Consider the following 21,279-nt stretch of genomic DNA (forward strand, 5'->3'; position numbering starts at 1 on the left):
CTTAAATGATCATTCACAAATCAAGCAAATTCTGAATTTTTGCTCAAAATCATTATGTTTGGTACCCTGAAAATTTAGGAAGCATCCTCTATTAGTTCAGCATCTGTTTCATATTTAGAAGCTATTCTTTGCAAACGCAGGGGTCACGCTGCTTTTAGAGCAGCTCCTGCCAATTCCCTTTTGCAGGGCAGATTTAATAGCAAATTCCACTGCCATAGGATTCAGTGTGTAATAATGAAGGGTAGTGTGTCAATAGATGAAACTGCACACATCAATAAGAAGCTGGCAGAGGTCCCCGCGGATGCCTCTCTTGCAACAATCATTTTAATGCGCGTAGGAGAACAATGCGTTACAGCCTGCTCAAAGATTCCCCACAGCCACATTGCATCAAAGACCGACTGAAACACCACGCTAAATCTCTGCAGTTGGAGCTAACAGCGGAACACGCACGGAAACAAAAGTCCTTTACATTGGCAATTACTGTTTTTAAGACCGGCAAACCTAAGCAGAGCCAGCTTTTGTCAGAGCTGGACCCTTTACTAACCAACACGACCCCCAGCGATGGTTCCAGCAAACTCTTTTTCATGGCTACTGATATGGCAAGAAAAGAGGGACTCAAAGAGCATGCAAATCGCAGTCATGAAGCAAGCACTAAGCAGCACAGCTAAAGCACGTCTTTAAGAAAGTCGGCAGAAAGGCAAGTCCAGACTAATCAAGCCTGTTAAAGGAAGAGTGCCATAAGAGCAACTGTGGCAGCAGGAGTTGTTTTACAGCCAGTGTGAAGTGAAAGACAATGATGGATACCTGGGAAAGAAAGCCTGAGAGAAGGTAGAGAACAAAAGTTAAAAGCCACACAAAGTTTACATTGATTTTTTTTTTAAAAGCTACATATAAGAAAGATTATATATATATATATATACACACACTTTGTGTGCTACAAGCAGCAGACTCTCACAACAGCTACGATCAGTGATCCACACAGACCAGCACATCTCTCCAACACTGGGCAATTTGGCAAAAGAGAGAGAAAAAAAGAACAGAAGCAAAAAAAGAAAAGGACTTCACACACATTTACAGAAATCTCAAATTGGAATAAAAAGAAGGGTTCCATTTCTCTGCCCCCAATTACAGCTGTAATCCTTTGACACCTTAAAAGCAATGACAGAATGCTTTCTCCAGGGACTTGAGACTAATTCCCTACTAAGCTTTTACAAACTGATGCTTTTCCAAGTCTTACAATGTGGCCAAATTTGGACATTTTCCTAAGAACAGCAAAAGCCACATTTCTTGATGCAAAGTTAACTCTCCAGCCAAATTTCCAGTTCTTGTTCTAAACCATGGAGGGGCTGGAACTTCTCAGCTTCACAGCTGAGATTACTATTGGTTCAAGAGTGAGGAGAAAGAAAAGACTAGAACATGCAAGAATCAAAAAGAAAAGGAAAAAAACCCCCTAACTTCTCCCTGCGCCCTCCCCAAGAGTAACTACTGGAAATACTGGCAGTATTCAGGGAAGGGGGAGGTGGGTGGTGTTTCCTGGGGAAAAAAAACAGTCAACCTGTGGTAGACATCCAGCCAAGAAAATTTCAGCATGAATGCCTAAAGCCTAGCAGAATAATAAACAATTTAAGAGATGGCACTCATAACAAAGAGTAACAAGCAGATATACTACAGGCATTGCTGGCAGCCCTGCCTATCAGCAGCTGTGACAGCTTGCCTGGGAGCTCCAGTCTTTAATTAGTTCTCATTCCTGAAGTTCACAAGTCATTTAATTCCAAAAACCACCCTCAGATTCCTTTTTAAAGGAAATCCTGTCCAGGATTGTGTGTCTTTCTTACCTCTTCCTCCGATAGCTCAGCTAACAGTTCAGACCCTTTAGAGCATCCATGCAAATTCCATCTGGCCACAGAGATTATCACTAGTCAAACACTTCAGCTTGCTTCAGCAATTCTTCATATTTCTGCAGCAGTATTTTGCCACTGCTGCATACAAAAGACACTGTTCCCCAGGCTGCTTCTCAGACCCTGTCACGTAAGACTTTCCCAGCAACTTGCCTCATCCAGTGTAATGAAAAGGAGCATCGACTGCAGCACTGCCTCAAGTTTCAAGCAGTCCCCATGGCAATTACATCAACTCAGATCTAAAAGCATCACCATATGGCTTTAGAACTTCACAAGACTCAACAAAGGCATTTAGTAACACCGGTTCTACCTTCCATATAGCTCACTTTAACTACAGCATTCTGATTATGCTCAAAGTTGATTACAGTTTCCACTGGAAACCCAGCTTTGAAACCTCTTCCAGCTTCAGTGGAGGAAAAAAAAAAAAGGTTATCCTTTTTTCTTTTGTCACAGACTTCATTTAGAAGAAATCAGTCATGCTTTACAATTATGAAAGCTTACATGTAAATGAACAAGACAGTTTCTGATATGAAACTCAAAAAGCCAAGAAACTTTAAGTTCCATAACCTCTGTCTTGCTTCTTATCATATTTTAGATATGCTGATGATGTGGAAAGACATTATCTTTTGGCATCTGAGCAGCTATTTTTCAGTTCATCCTATCCCAAATGCAGTTTGTTCTGAAACTGATTTTCTACCTTTGCCCCGTGCAAAACATAATGCATAAAGTGTATTAAAACTTTATCTCATTATTTTAAAGCCTCTTCTCAGCAGGTGTTCAAATCTTGGAAGAAAGCTACAATTTGAGGTTTTCTAAAGAGTCAACTAGAAAAAAAAAGTGGCAAGATGAAGAACTTAGTATCTCATTGATACAAGCCCATTCCTTCTTTATGGCAGGAGATTCTAACAACCCCAAACCTGCTTATGCTACAATCTCCTCCTGGCTTGTTCAATATCCAGTTTTGTGATACCTTATTCAGGTTAGGAAGTAGGGTCATGCATAAAACTGCTTATTCTTGGACGGAAATGGAAACATTGGTATGCCGAGACAATTTCACCTCACAGGTCTCTACAAAACTGACTTTATCATTTACTACCACAGATCTAAGAAATAAGAACGTCTGCCAGGGGCCTGATAAGTAACTGCATCATCTCCAACAAAAGTCAAAAACAAAGTATTAAACAGATATTTTTATCTGCATTACAATATACAGTCTTCCTTTATACTCCACCTAATATCTTTGTTTTGAAAGTACTGGAGACTTTTATAGTCACTGACCTAACCCCTACTTTGACCCAGTTCATGTTATTATTGTTTTCCTCAAGTTCTCTACAACTTAACTTTCAAGCAATTGACTTCCACACATAATCAGAAAGAATTCGCATTTTCAGACACTGTGTCCCCTCTCCCTCCCTTCTAAAACAAAGAACTCCACACACAATAAAATATATCACTGAAAGGCATCTAAAACAAGACAACTGAAACGTTCACTTTCTAAAAATATCTTATTGAGATATGTAACCATTTCCCTACCAAAAAAATACACATTTCTGTTTTGCAGTTTAGCGTTTGACAAGGATTGTGGAGATTGGGGGGGGGGGGGAAAGACAAACAACTATAAAATAACAAAAACAACCACATAAAAACAAATCAACAAATACATTTACTAGAAAGCTGAAATCTCAAATGTCCCTTAACGTTTGTTTATATAGCTAGACAGGTGGATATATATTATTTCTTAAGAACACTCAAGCATGTAGCTGCATTTTTAAATGACCCCTACTGCTTACTTCAAATCTTGTTCAGGCAGGTTTATACCTCAGTTCAGGGATTAGAGCCAAATACAACAGAGGCTACCTAAAGAGAGCAAGCTGTTGCTACGTTGAAATGTAGCCATCGAGAAACCTGGAGAACAAGGTCGAAGAATTTCAGAAAAAGCACCCACACGCCTTAAAAAGGAGCCCTAGACAGGCACCTGCAGAGACACAAGAGAGCCAGAAAAGGTGACTAAGCTGCCATTTGTCAACCCAAAAGAACACAGGATGTAAAGGAAAAAACACTCACTACACTGTTAGTCCTTTGATTCCCACAGCCTACACACTAAGAAAATACATCAGCACGACAAAACCACAGGGAAAGAGCTTCCTCCTCAGCAACACCACCTGCCCTTCAGCGCCTCACCAACCCAGTTCCAATGCTCACTACGTGCTTCTAGTGCCTCGGCTGTCCCTGCAGCTGCTGAGACCAGGACAGTCTTGTTGGTATTTCCCCTCTGGGAGCCTTTTTAACCACCACTAAAGTTACAACAGAGGTAGGCAGGTCTCGCTGTCAGTGCCTTCTCTGAAGACCAGTGAAGATCTGAGCCTTCCTTCTTCCAACAGCAGGCAGGCAAAGGCCACGAGCGCCAGCCCTGGGCTCACCGGCAGGTGAGAGGCACCACCAGCAAGGGAACAGGAAGCAGATTCCACTCCAATATACCCTGAACACTCTGTGGGCAATCATCCTTACATTGCCTCCCTGCCCTAAACCTCGAGGCTCTCCCATTTTCTAATGCCTCCACTTTAGCTGCAAATGCGGGAAAAGATTAAAGCACACTTCTCCTTGAAGTGCACGATCACAATAACTTACAGTAATTACCAAAAGCTTTCTATTGCAAAGCTTGAATTAAACCCTGATTCAAGTGACTAATTGTTGTAGCTTCTGAGGAAAAGAAACAAAAATAATTTCAGATAGGAGATGTAGGAAGCAACTCTTATTCATTCAAACACGGCTCCTGCGGTTCTGGCATGCTGGAACTGACTTTCATCATAGTGGCCAGAAAGTGCCACACAGGTCTAAAAAGTAGTAAGAAAAAGGCCATTTCTAGAAAACCCATTATCAGTGGTTCTCCCCCAGGATCTACTGAGTACCTGCTCTCCTCATGCCCCATTGCACTTAAACAAAAACTAGTCTTTTTCAGATCCATTGAAATTATTACCTTGAACCTCAAACAAGAACTAGGGGAAAAAAAAACTCAGGAGCTGGAAGGCTTGTTGTTTACTTTACAGTCTGAGCCTTGGTAACCACCAGATACCTGTTTTGCATTTTGGCTATCTTGTCCTAGGAGAGATATTTTGGTTTCCAGAGCATTTCACAGGTTAATTGGGTAGGTTGGCTGCAGAGTGAAATCACACATAACAGAGGCAATGGCAGCACAAAATGCTCTTATGCTGCCCTCTCTTCTCAAGATCTAACCACACCAGAGGAGGGAAGAAAAGGGAGACTAGATAAAGCCTTACCAAACAGATTATAACTGTACTGGATCAAGAAGAAAGGATGATAAAACATTCTCAATTACCACAGCCAAATACTTCAGCCATTTGCATCCTTTTGCTGCATTATTTTGTAAACATCTGACCAAAATAATCAAGTCTGAGTACTCACAAGGGATGAACTCTCCTATGCTTCAACTCCTTCCCTCCACCTCCCTTGTACAAGAATTCCTCAGCACTCGCAGCACATTAGTTACCAAAAAGCCCCAGCCTCTCTCTCCATTAGAGAGCTGCTAGAAATGGTTCACAGAAGTATAATTCTCCCATCCAGAATGAGAGAAACACCACCTTCCCAACCTCTTAACATTTGGAATATCTCATAGAAGCCACCAAGTAATTCTATCAGAAGATAGCCACATCACAGCACACACCACAAGTAAGACTAAAGTTCAGATGGTTTTTTTCTGCACACAAAAGCACTTTCAATTTTAAAAGCACCATTTCAACTACTAAAAGAAACAATTCCTGAAAGGCAGCTCTGAACACACAGACAAACCAGATCATGAACAGTGACCATACATCTGTGCATGCCCATTTTAAGTTCTATTTCATCTAGAATTAAGAAGGAAACAACTTTCCTGTTGTGCGTCATCCTTAATAGTTTTTACTTTTTGCTGCATGACCTTGAGCATCTGAGAGTCTTGATTTTCCGCTTGTCCTACTAAATCATTCTCTCGAAAAAAATCTTATTCCCTTTCTGTTTCTAAACAAAAACACTAAAGGTGAGCTCTCCAGTTCTTCACTGTTTCCTCAGCTGGCAGAATGCCTGTGTTGTAGAGATAAACAAGATGACTAACCTCAGATGCAAGTAAGAGAAAGCACAGTGGACACCTATGTCTGGTAGGATCTTGACTTGCAGACAGAGAACCTCTGCCCCTATTGCCTGCAAGCAGCCTCAGGAAAGACTGGGATGAGCCCAGGTTTAGGAAGCTGACTTTTCAACTGTAACTCTCAGCTCTGCAGACCTGGCTATGAAAGATTCAACAGCCAAACCATGAGTAAAGACCTCTGGTAGACTTTAAAAAAAAAAAAGAAAAAGAATTAGTCATAGCAAAGTCAAAAGTACACGCACAAACTAAGTCAGTGATTAGAGTTCTGTTTAAAGAAGAACGTTGCAGCACGGGGTTGGGGTACTGATTAGTTACTCCTGCCACCTGAAATCTGGAAGAGGCTCACACTTACCACCTGAAAATAGTCAAGTGCTCTGAATCAAGAACTGCATATAGTAATTTGGGGGGCATGCTTGCTCACCAGCACTGAGGTACCTCTGCCTGCCCAGAGCCAACCCCAACAATCTTCTGGTTCTCTACTTAAACTCACTGCTACTTCTGTAACAGCGTTATCAATGATGCAAAAAGTATAACACTGGGGGGGGGGGGGTGTAAAAAAACCCCACCACTCACCCTTTTGTGTAGTGCCTGCTACTGTCTTTATTTCTGCACGCTGCCTGACACCGGTGAGGAACAATGCCACATGTCACACCAACGACAGCTACACAATTACCTGAACACGGCACAAACCATCACCTAACACAATCATTCGCTATCTCCTAGCGGGAGAACTTCCCGGCAGAGGCAGCAAACCCCGGGAGCCAAGCGGGGAGGGCGCCGGGAAGAACCGGAGAACCCGAGCCCGGAGAATCCGAGGAGGGCCCCTCCCGGGACAGGAGGAGGAGAATCCCCCGCTCGGCCCTCAAGCGAGCCCCTTCACCCATCCCAGGTGGAATTTCACCGCTTCCCCCCCAGAGGGACCGCAGCCCACGCACCGGGTCGCGGAGGAGCCGCTACAGCTACACGGCCACGTTACCCCCGCCGCGGGACCCCGGCTGCCCGGGGGGAGCCCCGAACCGCGCCGGGCAGCACCTCCACGCCCCATCCCCAGCGCAGGGAGGCCTCGTAAAGTTTCGGGGAGACACCCAGGGCAGCGACCCCCCGGAGGGAGCAGCGGGGGCCGGGGGGGCTGCGGCGCCGGGGGCCGGCTCAGCCCGGCGGGCAGGCGGGCGGTACAGCCCGGCCCCGCGCAGGGCAGCACCCCGGCCGGGCTCCGCCGGGCTCCGCACTCGGCGGGCGGCCCCTGCCCGGACCCCCCGCGTTACCTGCGGCCAAGGTGGCAGCGCACCCACCCATCCCCGGCCGCCCTCCATCGCTCCCCGCGCACCCCCCCCCGGCCGCGCACCCCCGGGCTCACCGAGCAGCAGCAGGACGAGGAGGAGGAGAGGCAGGCAGGACGCCGTGTCCCCGCGGTGCCCCATACTGGCGAGGGCTGCGCGGCGCCTCTCCCTGCGCTCGGGCGGGACCGCGGGCGCGGCGCGCTGGGCTCGCCCGGGAGGAGGCAGCGCTCCTGGGCCGGCCGCTCGCTCCTGCCCTGCGAGCGCACGGAGCCGCCCGCCCGCCCCGACCGGCCGCGCCGCGCGGCGCAGCCAACCACAGAGACAAACTTTGCCCAGCGCCCGCCCCCGCCCGCAGGTAGCGGGGGCGGCCCGGCCGGCTCGGCCCCCTCCCCTTAAAGGGGAGGGCGGAGAGCGGGGCCCGCCGAGCCCCGGGCCGGCCCAGGCGGGGCGGTGCTGCCCCCGCCGTGCACACGTGGCCCCGGGAAAGCCCCGGTGCCCGGGCGGGAAGAGGCTTCGCCCGGGGGTGTCCCTCCGGGAACGGCCCTTGGCGCTGGGGCGCTGTTCAGTCCCTCGCTCCAGCCGCGGCCGTGGGGCCGCCTCAGTGGGGAGGGGGACGCTCATGTTCGCGATCCCAGTGCGGCGGTCGGGGGGTGCCCCCTTTCCTCGCGGAGGCACGAGGTTCCTGCGCGCAGAACCACCACACGCATGGAGGAGTCATTGCTGCCCCTGTGCCCTCACACAGCCCCAGCTGGGGGCTCCTGCTGCCCTGCAGACCCCCCCGCCCCCGAGGGCTCCCTCGCACCTGGGCACAGCCCGACCGGCAGGGTCTGCTCATGCCCCTGCCCATCCCCGAACGTGTGGCCTTAAAACCTACTGCCAGGCAGGCCCACTCGTGTCCCCTGCCCTTCCACGGGCCTGCCCGTGCTCCCTCACGGACCCCGGAGCTCATGGCCTGGGTCAGGAGAGGGAGAGCGCAGACACCGTTTGCTCCCCACCGGTGCCAGGCGGCCCCACAAGCAGCGCTGCCCTGTTTTGAGATTTGCCTTCTTCCCCCCTTCTTTCCCCGGTTAACTCAATAAGGGCATGCTGCAGCCTGGTATTCGTGCCACCGCTCCACCGCCTTCCTTCCCAGGCTGCTCAAGAGATTTTTGTTTGCTGGGGGATTTAATTTCCTGTTTGCAAAAACAAAGAGAGCTGAGGTGCTGGGCGGCTCTCTGGTAACTTGGACAGTTGTCTGCTGTTTTCAGTCCCCTTGCCACGTTCGCTGTGAAATCAGCGCTCTCCTTGGGCACGTTCTGTTGTTTGTTGCCCGGGCTCCCTGCTGGAGGTGGGTGCCTGTTACGCATTTCCCAGTGTGGGGCATCTCTGGAGCCTATGTTGGTTTTGGGCAGCTGCTCCTGCACAAAATGGCTGGTTTAGGCTTTATTCTGGCGTCTCCAACGCACCTTGGTCTTGAGCATGCCTTGGCTTGGGCGAGGTTGTTTGCTCCCACTAGCAGGAAGTGTGTGCTGTGTTCTTAACTGAGCATGATTATCACACTGGATTTTAGGTTGGACTTTGTTATTCTTTCTGTTAAGCTATACAGTAGAGAGAGTGTTGTCTGATAGGAATGGAACAAGACCCCTGTTTGATGAGGAGAACTTTCCCCCTCCAACCACAGTTACCTGAGCTCCTGCACAAAGTAGATCTCTCTGCAGAGCTGCAACCACGAGGTGCCTGGGGGACACTTGGTCCTGTCCACGCTGAAGTTCTCTGAGCTCCCAGACCGCAAATGGGGCTGAATCCACAAGTGTGGCTGAGAAGAGGCTGTCCAAACAAAACAAGGCTGTCTTCACCTGTGTTTACAATACCCTCGTATCCCTGCTTGTTCTTGCTGCCTGTTTCCAGTCATTCCACTCTACCTCCTTCTTTGGCCGACATTCAAACACATTTTTTATTCACTGGAAAATGTCACTTCTGTAAACCAAGATATGTCCCTATGTCAAATTCGTAAAACAGGTTAGAAGACCTCTCACCCTTACCAGTCAGCTTTCATCATTCTGGTTAAACTGCTGATCCTTCATCAAACTCTAGTCTTGAAACCCCTGCTCTCCTGAGCTGTGTGTGGTATTCTCAACGAGTGTCATCTCACTCTTTTATTTCAGCAAGAAACACTTTCCCTCCCATACAGTCAGGCTTCCAGAAAGAAGGGGCCATATATGGAAGTCACAGATTTTTTTTCCCAGCAGCTGGATCAATGTGAGTTTGAAAGACAACACTTCTTGTCTTAAAGACTCCAGGTAATGGCAAGTGTCTTCTTCCACCTACTAATTTATCCAATGTTTAATTATCCTTGCTGCTAGGAAATTGCTTCTTTCAGGGTTGAATTTGTCCAACTTCAACTTTGAGACATCAGAACCTGTTATGTCTTTGTCTACAAAACTGCACACCCATCCCATTTTCATGGATAAGTAACTATACATGGTACTCCTATTACTTCTCCTTGTTTACCTGAATAGGTTGTTTTCTTTGAAGAAAACATTGTAAGATTCAATTTCAGCTGCTGCAGCATTTTTCAGACTCTCCAGTGTTTCTAAGTGCTTTTTGACTCGCAGACACCCACCCTGGGTACAGTGTCACTGTGGTCTATACACTCATGCTGTGCACAGAGTAAAAATCATTTCTTAGTCGTTGTTTGCTTTTCCCCTTCTCTCATAACTAAAAATGGAATTAGGCCATTAACTTCCTACACTGCACAAAAAGCTTGTGGAGTTCATTACCCCTGTTGAATCCCCAAGTTTCTTTCTGCGCCTCTGTTTTTCCTGAGAGCATCCTTATCCTGCCATTCATCACTATGTTCATTCCTTCCTCAGTACATGGCCTTGCAGCAGGGTGTGTTAAAATACATTCCGTAACACGGTGACAATTTAAGCAGGTGTCTGAGATCCCTCATTCAATTTGAGAGCTGTTTCTCCAGGGCTGATAAATCGACAGCACAGATGACAGAGCAGGTCTGAAGCTGACCGCTGTGATGGTCTACTGTCTCCTTCAAAGCCTGTTTTCTTCTCCTTTTTGTGTGTCCTACTTTCAATGGATTGTTACATGTATGTGATTATGTCACTTTTCCCCCTTGCCAATTCCATTTTGTGCAGTTCAGCTATGAGAACCAGTCTGAGCCAGAAGCTTTCTCCAAGTATAAAGTCGAGACAAATATCTTCCTCTGTTTTTGTGCCCTTTCCATGTTTATTCATGAGATGCAGAGTAAATATGTGGTCAGTTGTTTGTTTCTCAGGAAGGCATCCCATTTGACTTTCAGTGTTTAGCATGTTGTTGATTTGGGTAGATAACACATACTCATTTATTGATGATGCTACAGAAATGTTTGCCTATATTTCTTCATATCTAGATTTCTGCATAATGCATAGGCTGAAGGCGTCTCTCATTTGGGGGTAACCAGATTAGCCAGCAGAATTTCAGGGAAGGATCGAGATTGGAGTGTTATATTAAACACGTATTTATGCACGAAATCTGCATGAAACATGAACACACCCTGAGCCTAAAAAACCCCACGCTCAACCACTCCCTACTTGCACCACTCCTCCAACATACACTTGCTACCTTTTGCAAAGTTTCTTTCTTGGCAAACATGGTTAAACAACTCTTGTTCTCCCCACCTTGTTGCCTGAGCAGCAGAGGACAGAGGTGAGACGTCTGCGTTTAAGACCCACATGCAGCGTGGAGTGCAAGAGTAAACAGCATTCAGAAGGGCCGTGCATCGACCAACAGCAGGAGGATCCACCCTGATGAGGACCCAGCACCCTGCTTAGGAGCAGAGGCTGCAGAAGTGCTGCTCACGTGCAGTGCATGTTGCTGGCTGCCAAACCTCCAGCAGCAGAGAAATCTTTCAGTGCCACTGCCTGAGGCCCCCTTGCTACTGGCGATCTCTCCACAACAAAAGAGAGGGGTAGGCAGACAGGCAGGTAAGGCCACGCTCAACAGTCAGCAATACAACAGCCCCTAAGGGCAGGAGGGGGGCTGTTAGCAGCTCCCAAACTGCTTGCATGAGAACCCTAGGGAAAGGGAACCACAGCACAAATGTTGTCGTGGAGACATCTACATGGGGATGTGCCCGTCTTGTGTCTTGGCTACTCATTAAAGACCCTTTTCTGAAGAGCTAGGGGCTTTATCCCCAACATGCTGGCGAAATTCCACATTGCTTGATTTCATTCTGTCTCTGGGTTCCCTTTGTGTTTCCGAGCAGGCACAATACTCGTCTCCATTTCATCTTCTCAGCTCTTGTTAAATTTTGCCTTGCTCTACTGAACGGATTGCATGTTCCAGCCAAGGGGCTGCCCCATCACAGCCGTGGCTGACGTGAGCCCTACACCCTCAAAGCTGTGCGGTTGGTTTTGTGAAATGTTTCTGAAAGTACCTGGATGGAAAATATATGCCCCTCTGCCATTCCTCTTTAGTAGCTGAACAGAAATATGGGTGATAGCAGAGAGCTCACAAAGAACTATGAAAAACTCAGCTTACCCATTATGTATTATGCATTAAAACCTGTCTCTATTGAGCTGTCCAAGATAAAGTCCTACTGGCATGTGATCAAAAGAGTAGGAAATTACCTTGATTTGTCCTGGCTAGAACTGGCTGCCTCACGTAAAAGTATTTGTGAATAAATTATTTGCAGATTGATGGGGAAAAAGTGAGTAATTTATTTGATGAATATTGTTCAGCTGGCTATTGAGCTAACCAAACCATGAGGAAAAAAAAATATTGGTGAATGATTTATTTGAAAATCTAGTAGAAATTTGACAGGAGAAAGTGGTCAAACAATCTACCACTATTATTCAAATGCCAGTAGATCTGGATGGTGTTCATGCACTACTAAAGCACACTCTGATGCTTCAAGCCATGGCCCTAAGAAAGGTATTGAAATATGAATTCAAATCTTCAAATCTATACTCACCTTCTCCTTAAAAGAGATTCTGCTCAACCACAGCCCCAAAGGTACCTATTAATGAGCACAGAACAGATTCTACATTTGCAGTTATTTATTCTTATTTATTATTAAGACACTCTGGAAACTCTCTTGCCTGATAGAGCAGCAATGAAAATTGAGTACCTTTTACTCCTCTACAGCCTTCCTTCAGTGGATCTCCAAGCACTTTACAAATTTCAGTGGGTTTAATGTTACAGCTGTTCTGTGAGGCAGGAAGGCGTAATGAAATCCAGGAAAAGTGGAAAGCGTACACCACACGCTACAGGTTTCTTTACATCATAAACTCTCAAACTTTGTGAACATTTTTAGACTAGACTCCTTTCAATAGAGCACGTAATTTAAAGACTGACTAGATTTTTCAAATCTGCCTGTCTGAAGTTTGGCTCCCAAGTACTTAAGCACACATAAACACATTTACGTGCTGAACTCTCGTTGAATTTGATGGAGTTTTTGAGCGCTAAACGCATGAGGAGAAAGCCCCATGTATCATGCTGTTTCCATGCATTCATATGGATTTAGCAGCATATCTCTAGGATCTTCCCTGAATGATGATCTACATGTTAGAGCCGTAATAGCTGCAAAACAGGCAGGTTGTGTCTGTGGCTGTGGGTTGCACACCCATGTCACTGACGCCACATGAGCAAACCACATGCAAAAAGGTTATCCAGCCTGTTGTGCAATAAATGGCACCTCCTCCTACCTCGTGCCTCCCTTTCGCACTTCCAGCATCAGGGCTGCATCCCTCTGTTGCTTTTTGGTTGAAATTGTGAATGAAATATGAGGGGCTGCACTTCAAAGCACTAGAGGGATATTGAAGATCTGATGTTAGATGTCATGGCAGCTCCCACTACGGCATGAACAGTAAGGGTAAAATCAACACCCTATTCAAACTATCAGGCATTTTCTTGTCAACTTGAGTTATGGATTTGATCTCTAGCACCAAATTGAGCGTCAGCAAACAAAGAATTAGTGAACAGAAAATACATGCTAGGGCAGTACATGACAAAATTATCCCTCAACAACTTGCTCTCTGAACTCCTACAGAAGTGAATAATTAAATAACCAATCTAAAAGATGCATATTTTTATGTAACTAAGACTGAATATCAAATTAAAGATCTGCTGTCAGCTTAAACACAAATAAACTAATAAAACCAGAAATAAATATTTGTATGATTGCTGTTGATCATTAAAGGCAGTTTAAAATGTAGATTTACTCAGTATGATTTTTGTTCTCCTTCCCACTGGCATGTCTCCTCTCTTGAACTAGGAAAAATCAAAAGGAGTCAATTTTGCTTTCAGGTTTTCTCTCTTTCTGCGATGTGACTGCAAAAATCATAGGGGAGGATATTGCTCTGTTTTAAAGGAACAGATTTCATTAGAAACAGAGAAGGAAAACAATAGAAACATTTCTCTTGGCATTTTTTTGTTTTTATATGGATTCTCCTAGGCAAAATTGAAGTCACGGGAGAGGCGAGTCTCTGCTCATAACATGAGCAGGTACAATTCTTACCCTGTTCCACATTCACTCTCTTGATACCGTCCAGTTACACTCCATTTTGGGAGCTTGCTTTTTTCAGTAAGGTCGATCTGAGCTTAGCACTTCTTTGTGTTTTTTACCTGTGGGACTGCTGTCTTGCCACACCAGAAACAGGCTCAAATCCTTTTCTGACCTTGATTGCAATGAGTAGGACATCCATGCGATGAGAATAAATCAGATTAAAGCAGAAGCAGTAACAGTGCATTTCTCTGGCAGGTCCCAGAACCTCACATATTGTTACCTCCTGTTCCACAAGGTGCATAACCCAACCTTGACTTCAGGCCGTTCTGAGACACAGAAATTATGGAAACAAGAAGCCAGGAGGTCTCTGACTATGCAAGGCTGAAATGCTAGGCATATCATATACACTGAGCTGTCACCTATTATCCTGAGTTGATTTAAAATAATCTATAATCCAGGGATGAGAAGTGAGCACCATAGGATGTGGCAAATCCTTCTCATACAGGAAGACAGTGTTGTCAGTATATCAATCCATGAGAGAAGAAACACACTGTCTCTTCAAGAAAGGACTTCTAAGTGCTTGAACACTGCAGCTAAAAGAATCTTTTTGAGTGCATTTACATTAACAGGAGTTAATTAAGAGATTAGGCTAGGGCTGGTGATTAGGACCCTGTCTGAGAATCTGGGCACACTCATTAACAAGAGCCTAGAAACAGGAAAGAGGCTCCACACCCCCCACACTTATAAGCTAGTGCAGTCCCTGCATCCCAAGGAGCTGAGATAGTACAAAGGATGATCCAGAAGTCAGCCTTCTAGGGCACTTCCCTCCCCTTCATAGGACTAGAGGAGAGGCTATGAAGTGAGCTTTGTGTTCTCAGACAAAAAAAAAGGGAAAGTCACTGAAGTCTCAATGTGTGTTTTTCAGGTTAATTTCTAACTTGCAGCGCCAAGCAAAGAGATTAGAGATGCAAAATACATGCAAAATAAAACCAACATGAAAGTTCAATGACAACTGGCATATTGAAAACTCTGCTTTTAACAGAGTTCCAGAAACAAACTCAGAGAGCCTGATGCACAAATAAAAAAGGAGACCAAAGCTACTTGTGTACTTATTTATTTCCAGTCCTTTTGGCATCTTAATAGTCCAGCCTCTCCTGCCTATTGCAATTTGCTGTCTCCTTTCCTCTGTTTTGTTTTCACATTGAATGACCAGTTAACTAGCTATTGAGCCAGCAGAGAAAAAAAAAAAAAAGCAGGTCAAAAACTGCAGATGTCTCAGTGTTTGTGCCCAGGGGACATCAGATAACAAGCTGTTACAGTCTGCCTGCAAATCCACTGGTTGACTTGTTTATTCTTGAGTGTCTACAGTAAGGCCTCATTGATTCTAGTTTGGCACTTTGCTGTTGACCCTGCAGCGTTTTGAGGGGATCTGCAGTACAAAAGGCTCATCAGCTCATCCAGCACATCTTCTGTGAGTCTTGGATAATGGTCAGACAAGCGACTCAGAGAAGCTTTCTCTCACCCCAGACCTTCAGCTGAGCCATCAGCTGAAGGCTCCTGTTCCCTGCTACGACACTGCTCCACACATCTGTGCCTCTGCAAATCCTTCATCCTTGAAGGTGTTCTCTTTTAGAAGATGCTCCAGTATTGGCAACAGAGGGAATGTGTCTGCTGAACATGTGGTTCCCCAGGACAGCCAAAAAAAATAAAAAAGTCACAAGGTAAACTACAGCACAAAGTCTCCTTGCCTACTCTGTGACCACAGGGACTGCAAGCAAGGAAACACATTCAGATTCAAATCACGATATATAAAGTCTCACTAATTTAGACCCAAGAGACTTGAGAAGAGGGCAGATTTTGGCTCTCTGTGAGAAAGCAGTGTCTGCATATAAAGTCACTGGAAGATGTCCAATAAGGCTACATATACTGCATCCCTCAAAACACACTTCTGTGACTGGGGACTAGTGGCTGTTATGCATGAGTTGCATGTCTTACAGCAGAATAAGAAGGTTTGGTAAAAGCAGTATGAATAAATACTATTACCATTGTTTAAGGAGACCTCCAATGCAGCATTTGCAGAGATGAGTGAGCAAAACTGGGCAAGTCTGCATGGGGGCTCTGTGTCTTTTCTTGTATCCCCGAGGGAAGCAGCATTTCTGCCTTGGTGTAAGGGGATGACAGCCTGTGCATTCCCTGCCACTCAGACTTCCCACGGGCTTTCAGGCCAGCTCTTCACCCACCACCACGGCAGCAACGCTGTGGAACGGTGTTTCGTGGGAGCAAGACGACTCAAGAGCAAGGGGGATTGAAGAGCAGGGAAGGACTAGTGCAAAATGAAGCATCCCAGCGTTTCCAGAGCTTGTCACAGAGGATCAGGGCAGCTGGGTAGCCTTGGAGACAGAAATTGAAGGTGTGTTACGGGGATTTACATGCTGGTTTTGGAAGCCCTGTTTCAATTTAAGATGATTAGCAATATCTGTGAAAGCCCTCAGGAAACTGACTCCTTCACGTTTTTATAAAGGCATCAGACAAGGCAGAGCCCCTTTCTTTTAGTAAGAATTTCCTAACCAATGGCTGGAGAAATGTGCTGCTTTTCTCCTTGCTGAGACTAGGCAGCTGCTGTGCTTGCTAGATTATAACCCAGGCTGCACGGGAAGATTTGATTTAAGGCAAGCCTGGCTGATGACTCTCTGCATGTAAAACTTCCAAACAAGGAGGAGGGAGCAGCTGCAATTACAGTTTTCAATTGGGAAGTGAGAAAATAGAGATAATTTCCGTTTCTACTGCAATGTGAATAATTATCGAAAAGAAAATGGTTGACTGGCAGCTAGAAGCCTTGCTCCTACTACCTAGAGCAATGGGCCAGTGACAGCAGCACAGATTAAATCCCTGGTCAGAGGGGTCCACTTCTAAATTTTAAATCTCCTTTTCTCATTCTCATGTTTGTTTGTTTTTCATTTTCACGTACTTGGAATTTATATCACCCAGCTCCCACCCTGTGCTTTGCAAGGTTTGCATGTATCTCTTCTGTGATTTCGTGTTGCCTCTGCTTACATCTCAACATCAATCGAACAGGACTGCAAGCCATTCAGGCACTAAGCCTCTATAAAACCCTGCATCCGTTTCTAGATTAAAAGCAACAATGTTCATTCTGAAGAACATTTGAAAACCAGCCCTGTTTAGCAGGTGATGGGCACTCCCCATGAAGTTGCTTTGATATAGAGCTAGCTTTCAGGTGCTGTCTCAGACGGGAACTCCCAGCAAATTTCATATATCCAGAGACTGACAAATCCATGGCAATAGCCTTCTGAAGTGCTAATAAAATGCCAAGCCAATTCTGGAATCATATTCTGGGCTTATTTATCTGAGTGTTGCCGATGCTTCTGCTGCCAGCTAAAAGAAGGTGATGCCCCATGTGTGTAACACTAGCTCAGCTGAGCTACCTGACCACTGCAGAGCAAGAACTCCAGTGGTACACAGCTGGTCTAACTGAAAATCCACCGAAATTCACTTAGCTATCAACACTGAAAATCCACAGGATCCTAATAAGAATGATCAAGCAGTCAACTTTAAAACATCGGTACAATCTGCTACCGAGCCCACGGGCTCTCAGAAATAATGAGCATGAAAGGAAAAAACCCTCTTCAGAAGGGAAGGTCTCACTTATATAGCAGGCGATGCCTTTTGCATTTCTTGATGAGCTTCTGTAGCTGGTCTTCTCCGACTTCGCCCGCCAGCACATGTTGGAGTGCATTTCATGCCTATTCAAACAAACAAAAGAGGATGTCTCGTCTTTCACTTTCTCCTTCCTCCATACTGCAGGGAATTACTGCTCTTCTCCATTCTGCTTCTCATGTGGAGAGTGTAATTTTTAGTTTTTTATTGCAGTAAAAATAATACAAAGCTTCATGAATGAAGCTGGCAAAATACAGAATAGGGCTTTACTCTTCATGCACAAAGATGAAATGGTAACATAATATTTAATCAGGGAGTGAAAGAAAGAGAAGTGAGTTCATTAACTTTTCCCTTGAGTGAAAACTCCTGTTTTCATTCTTCTTTTATTTTTATTCAAATAATTTTCAAGAGAACACCATCCGTATGCAAATGCATATGTGTTCTCAGAATACAGCTTTCTTTAATATAGATGATCATGAACTCACTTCAATAAAGGGAAAGAGTCAGGATTTTTCCATAGAAATAATTGGCCAGGCAGCCAGCAGTAAAAGCTCTATTAACCTCCAATTATCTCTTCCACATTCCCAAGAGCTTGTACACTTCAGTGGACAATGTTTCGCAGCACTGGACATCACAGACCCAAACTGCTTTTACTCAGACTTCCTGTGGGAAGAATCGGTGCTTTCTGGGGTTTGTAGGGACTTTTTTCTCCTACCCACTGGTGGCAGCAGAAGAGGAAGAAGCGAATTCTGCATTCATGCAGCAAGATTAATGATCTTGAGAGCTTTGGAGGCTCCATACTGCTTTGTGAAGACCCATGTCTCCACTTCTGGATGCCGACAGGAGCTTTGGATTTTTGCCTGGAGTGCACTCAGAGGCAGAGCTGCCTGTGACACAGAAGGACAGGAGAAGGGCAAACATGCTTTGATGTTGAATGATGGGCAAACATCATTCAAAAGATGACATTTGAATTGTGGCCTCACACACCAGCGACCTGGAAATGGGAATGTGATTTGTCTTACATCCAGGGGCCAGTGGCAGGGGAAAGGCTCAGGGTGACAGCTTCCAGTCACGGTTTGAGGGAACTCTGAGCCTTGACACAATTGCTCACCTCTACCCCCTGACCTGTTTAACAAGCACGGATGGCAAGACCCCTGACTGGGGTTGGGCATCAGCTCTGCCTCCTGTTAGGCATCCACATTATGGGGAGAAATGCTCTTATTGAGGGGGCATCCCGGTTAAAAGGTGGCACGCAAGAAATGACAGTGAAGTTCAGCCCTGGGAGTGCCTGCTCAGAGGAACTGATCCGGACCCCAACAGCTTCTCTATCCAGACTCAGATGGCTGCACACTCCAGCCCTACAGCACAGAGCACAACGACAGCACCAGAGTAACTCCAGAGTTAATATGGCCTGAAGGTATCCTACTTTTAGAGGAGCCTGTGTTATGTCTCTTCCAAATGATCCCTCTTTATGGGTGTTGCCTCCAGATACACCCATTTGGAAAGCAGTTCGGCTGAGCAAAAGTTTTTTAAGAGATGCAAACCTGACCATTAAAATAACCGAAGCAATTTCCTCACACCCTCTGTAAAATAAAAACCTACTTGTCTCCCATCACCTGAGTATGTTATTTCTCTATTTTTCCTGCTGTTATTTCCTTTTAGATAACCATGTTATCAGAAGCCACTAATTTATGAGGAGCAGAGGAAAACCAGGAGAATTAGTCCCTTCCTTGAAGATGTTACTTCTGTCAGATTAGTATGTGAAAAACAGCCAGGAACTTCTCAGTGAATCTTTCTGGAATATTTCCTAAGCAGCTGCTGATTCTTTCAGAGTAATAACAGAAAAGAAATCTGAGAGGAGAAACTGCAGCTGCTGCCACAACAGAAAGAGCTTATTATGAGACATTGCGCTCTTTTGTTTTTTCACTTCATTTGTTTGGGTTTTGTTGAGGTTTTTATTTTTGCCGAAGTGATAAATTGCTATGGAAAATCCACACCAGGAAATTTATATATGTATATACCCCTACCGACAGGCAGGTTCCCATGCAACCACTGATGATGTCAGCTATTTTGGTTAGTAATGACTTTGTCCCCTGTGATGTTTTGATTCCCTTGCTACAGGACTCAAATTCTGCGCTGGAGGCACTGGACTGGGATTTGAGTGATTTGCCACCAGTGCCTGTCTCTTTCCAGCACATGCTGGCTCAAGTTACCTCCATTTACAGTGCCACAGTGCACAGTAATCGTAGGTATCTCCTTATCTGCCTCCATGGTTATTGTGTTTCGATACTGAACCCTTCCGAGAAAGGATCACATCTGCATCAGATTTTTAGGCCCTATTACAATACAGTAACTGATAACAGGGAACACTGTCTGCAGTAAAATACAATTCCCAAGGCTGCACTTAAGGCAACCTTTCAGTCCTTAATTACCCAACACTGAATCAGAGAGGAGAGAAAGAAAACCCAGGAAGAACAGAGCTCCAGGCATCTGCTCCCCCAGTCCCTGAGAGGGAAACCCGAGCTGCCAGCCTGGAGTCGACCGCCACAGCGTTCCTCCTGCTCGGAGAGTGCAGGGGTCTCATGCTTGTCTTACACCCGGAGACAGTAGGAAGCAAGAGATTATGAAACGTGATAGTGTCGGGGCAGACCTATCCCAGCACTGCCAAGAAAGGATATTCGGAAAGGCACAGAGTTTTAAAAAGAATTACCAAAGCTTTTTGAGTTCCACAAAATGCTGCTTTACATTCGCATTACGAAACTGCGTGACACTGAGGCCAAGAACCAAAATGAGGGGGAATAGCTCATATTGTAACATAGATGGGCTTGAGGGGGCTATGGGCATGCTGCACGCATGCTAACAGAAAGTGAAGAAATTTCTAGTCACCAGCAAGCTTTTCTGAATCACCTCTGACATCCTCTGACCCCCTCCTTTACTGCCAAGCACCTAAGTAAAATAAAATAAGTGCTACCCTTGAGCAAGTAGGTTATTTACCCTCTTAGATATTCCATGCCCTCCTCTGGAGGCTGCACACTCTTTTCTCCACCACAGATCACTTGCCGTGCAAGCTCACTTTGGCATTTGTCAAATCCTTTCCAAATCTGGAAACACTGATGTGTCACGGAAGTATTTCTTTGTTCGGGGGGTACTGGGTGGATTAATTGCAGTAGCTTCTCAAAGGACAACATAATCTGCATTAGCAACTCACCTGCTTCTCAGTGCAGCCACTGTGCGTGTGTTGGGAAGGATGGATGGGAAATTAGGACATTGGAATCATCTTTAGTCTTCATGTTTCTTGATGTGTCTTAAGCAACTTGCCTAAATGGCTGGCGAGCATTTGCCATGGTACTTAGACACATTATGAAAATGAGTCAACAGAGAACCTCAGGCTGGTTGGGAATTTTTTAAAACTTTCTCAAGCAGTCAGCTAGATCATATCCTCCTAAGCAGCTGAGTCCCTAAATTATTTGTCGATTTTAAAATATGCAATTTTCACCAGCAACGTGACTTTGCAAACAGTCCATTGTATGTCTTGGAATCAGAACTGCTCTGTGACACAGACATGTTTCATTGTTGATTCAACAAGTTTCAGTTCCATATGGCTTCAGTTACAGAAAAACTAACTGGAGCCTTTCCTTTCTTGCACAAAAGCATCATCAGCTAAACTTCAATAACAGAAACTTTATTTCAGGCGTGTGCAAGGGGTGGAAAGAGACTAATTGAATCCAATCTGGTAGTTTTGCCAGTTTTAAAAATTAGTGGGAATTGCCATTTCTTCTAGATAAAGCGGGGGGAGGAATGAAA

The 21,279-nt window shown here is 45.4% G+C and overlaps 1 protein-coding gene across 1 annotated transcript in view; it reads right to left on the reverse strand.

Annotated features, from left to right (window-relative positions):
* PTGFRN (prostaglandin F2 receptor inhibitor) overlaps positions 1-7,590 on the reverse strand; it is a 66,694-nt gene extending 59,104 nt beyond the window's left edge. The window contains exon 1 of the mRNA XM_027719188.2: positions 7,397-7,590. Within this exon, the coding sequence (XP_027574989.1) occupies positions 7,397-7,460 (64 nt within the window). The 5' untranslated portion in view covers positions 7,461-7,590. The remainder of the gene's footprint in view (positions 1-7,396) is intronic.
* Between the last annotated feature and the right edge of the window lie 13,689 nt (positions 7,591-21,279).

The sequence above is a fragment of the Pipra filicauda genome, unplaced genomic scaffold (assembly GCF_003945595.2).
Source record: "Pipra filicauda isolate LSUMZ 115617 unplaced genomic scaffold, ASM394559v2 scaffold306_size1276767_pilon, whole genome shotgun sequence".
Classification (NCBI taxonomy): Eukaryota; Metazoa; Chordata; class Aves; order Passeriformes; family Pipridae; genus Pipra; species Pipra filicauda.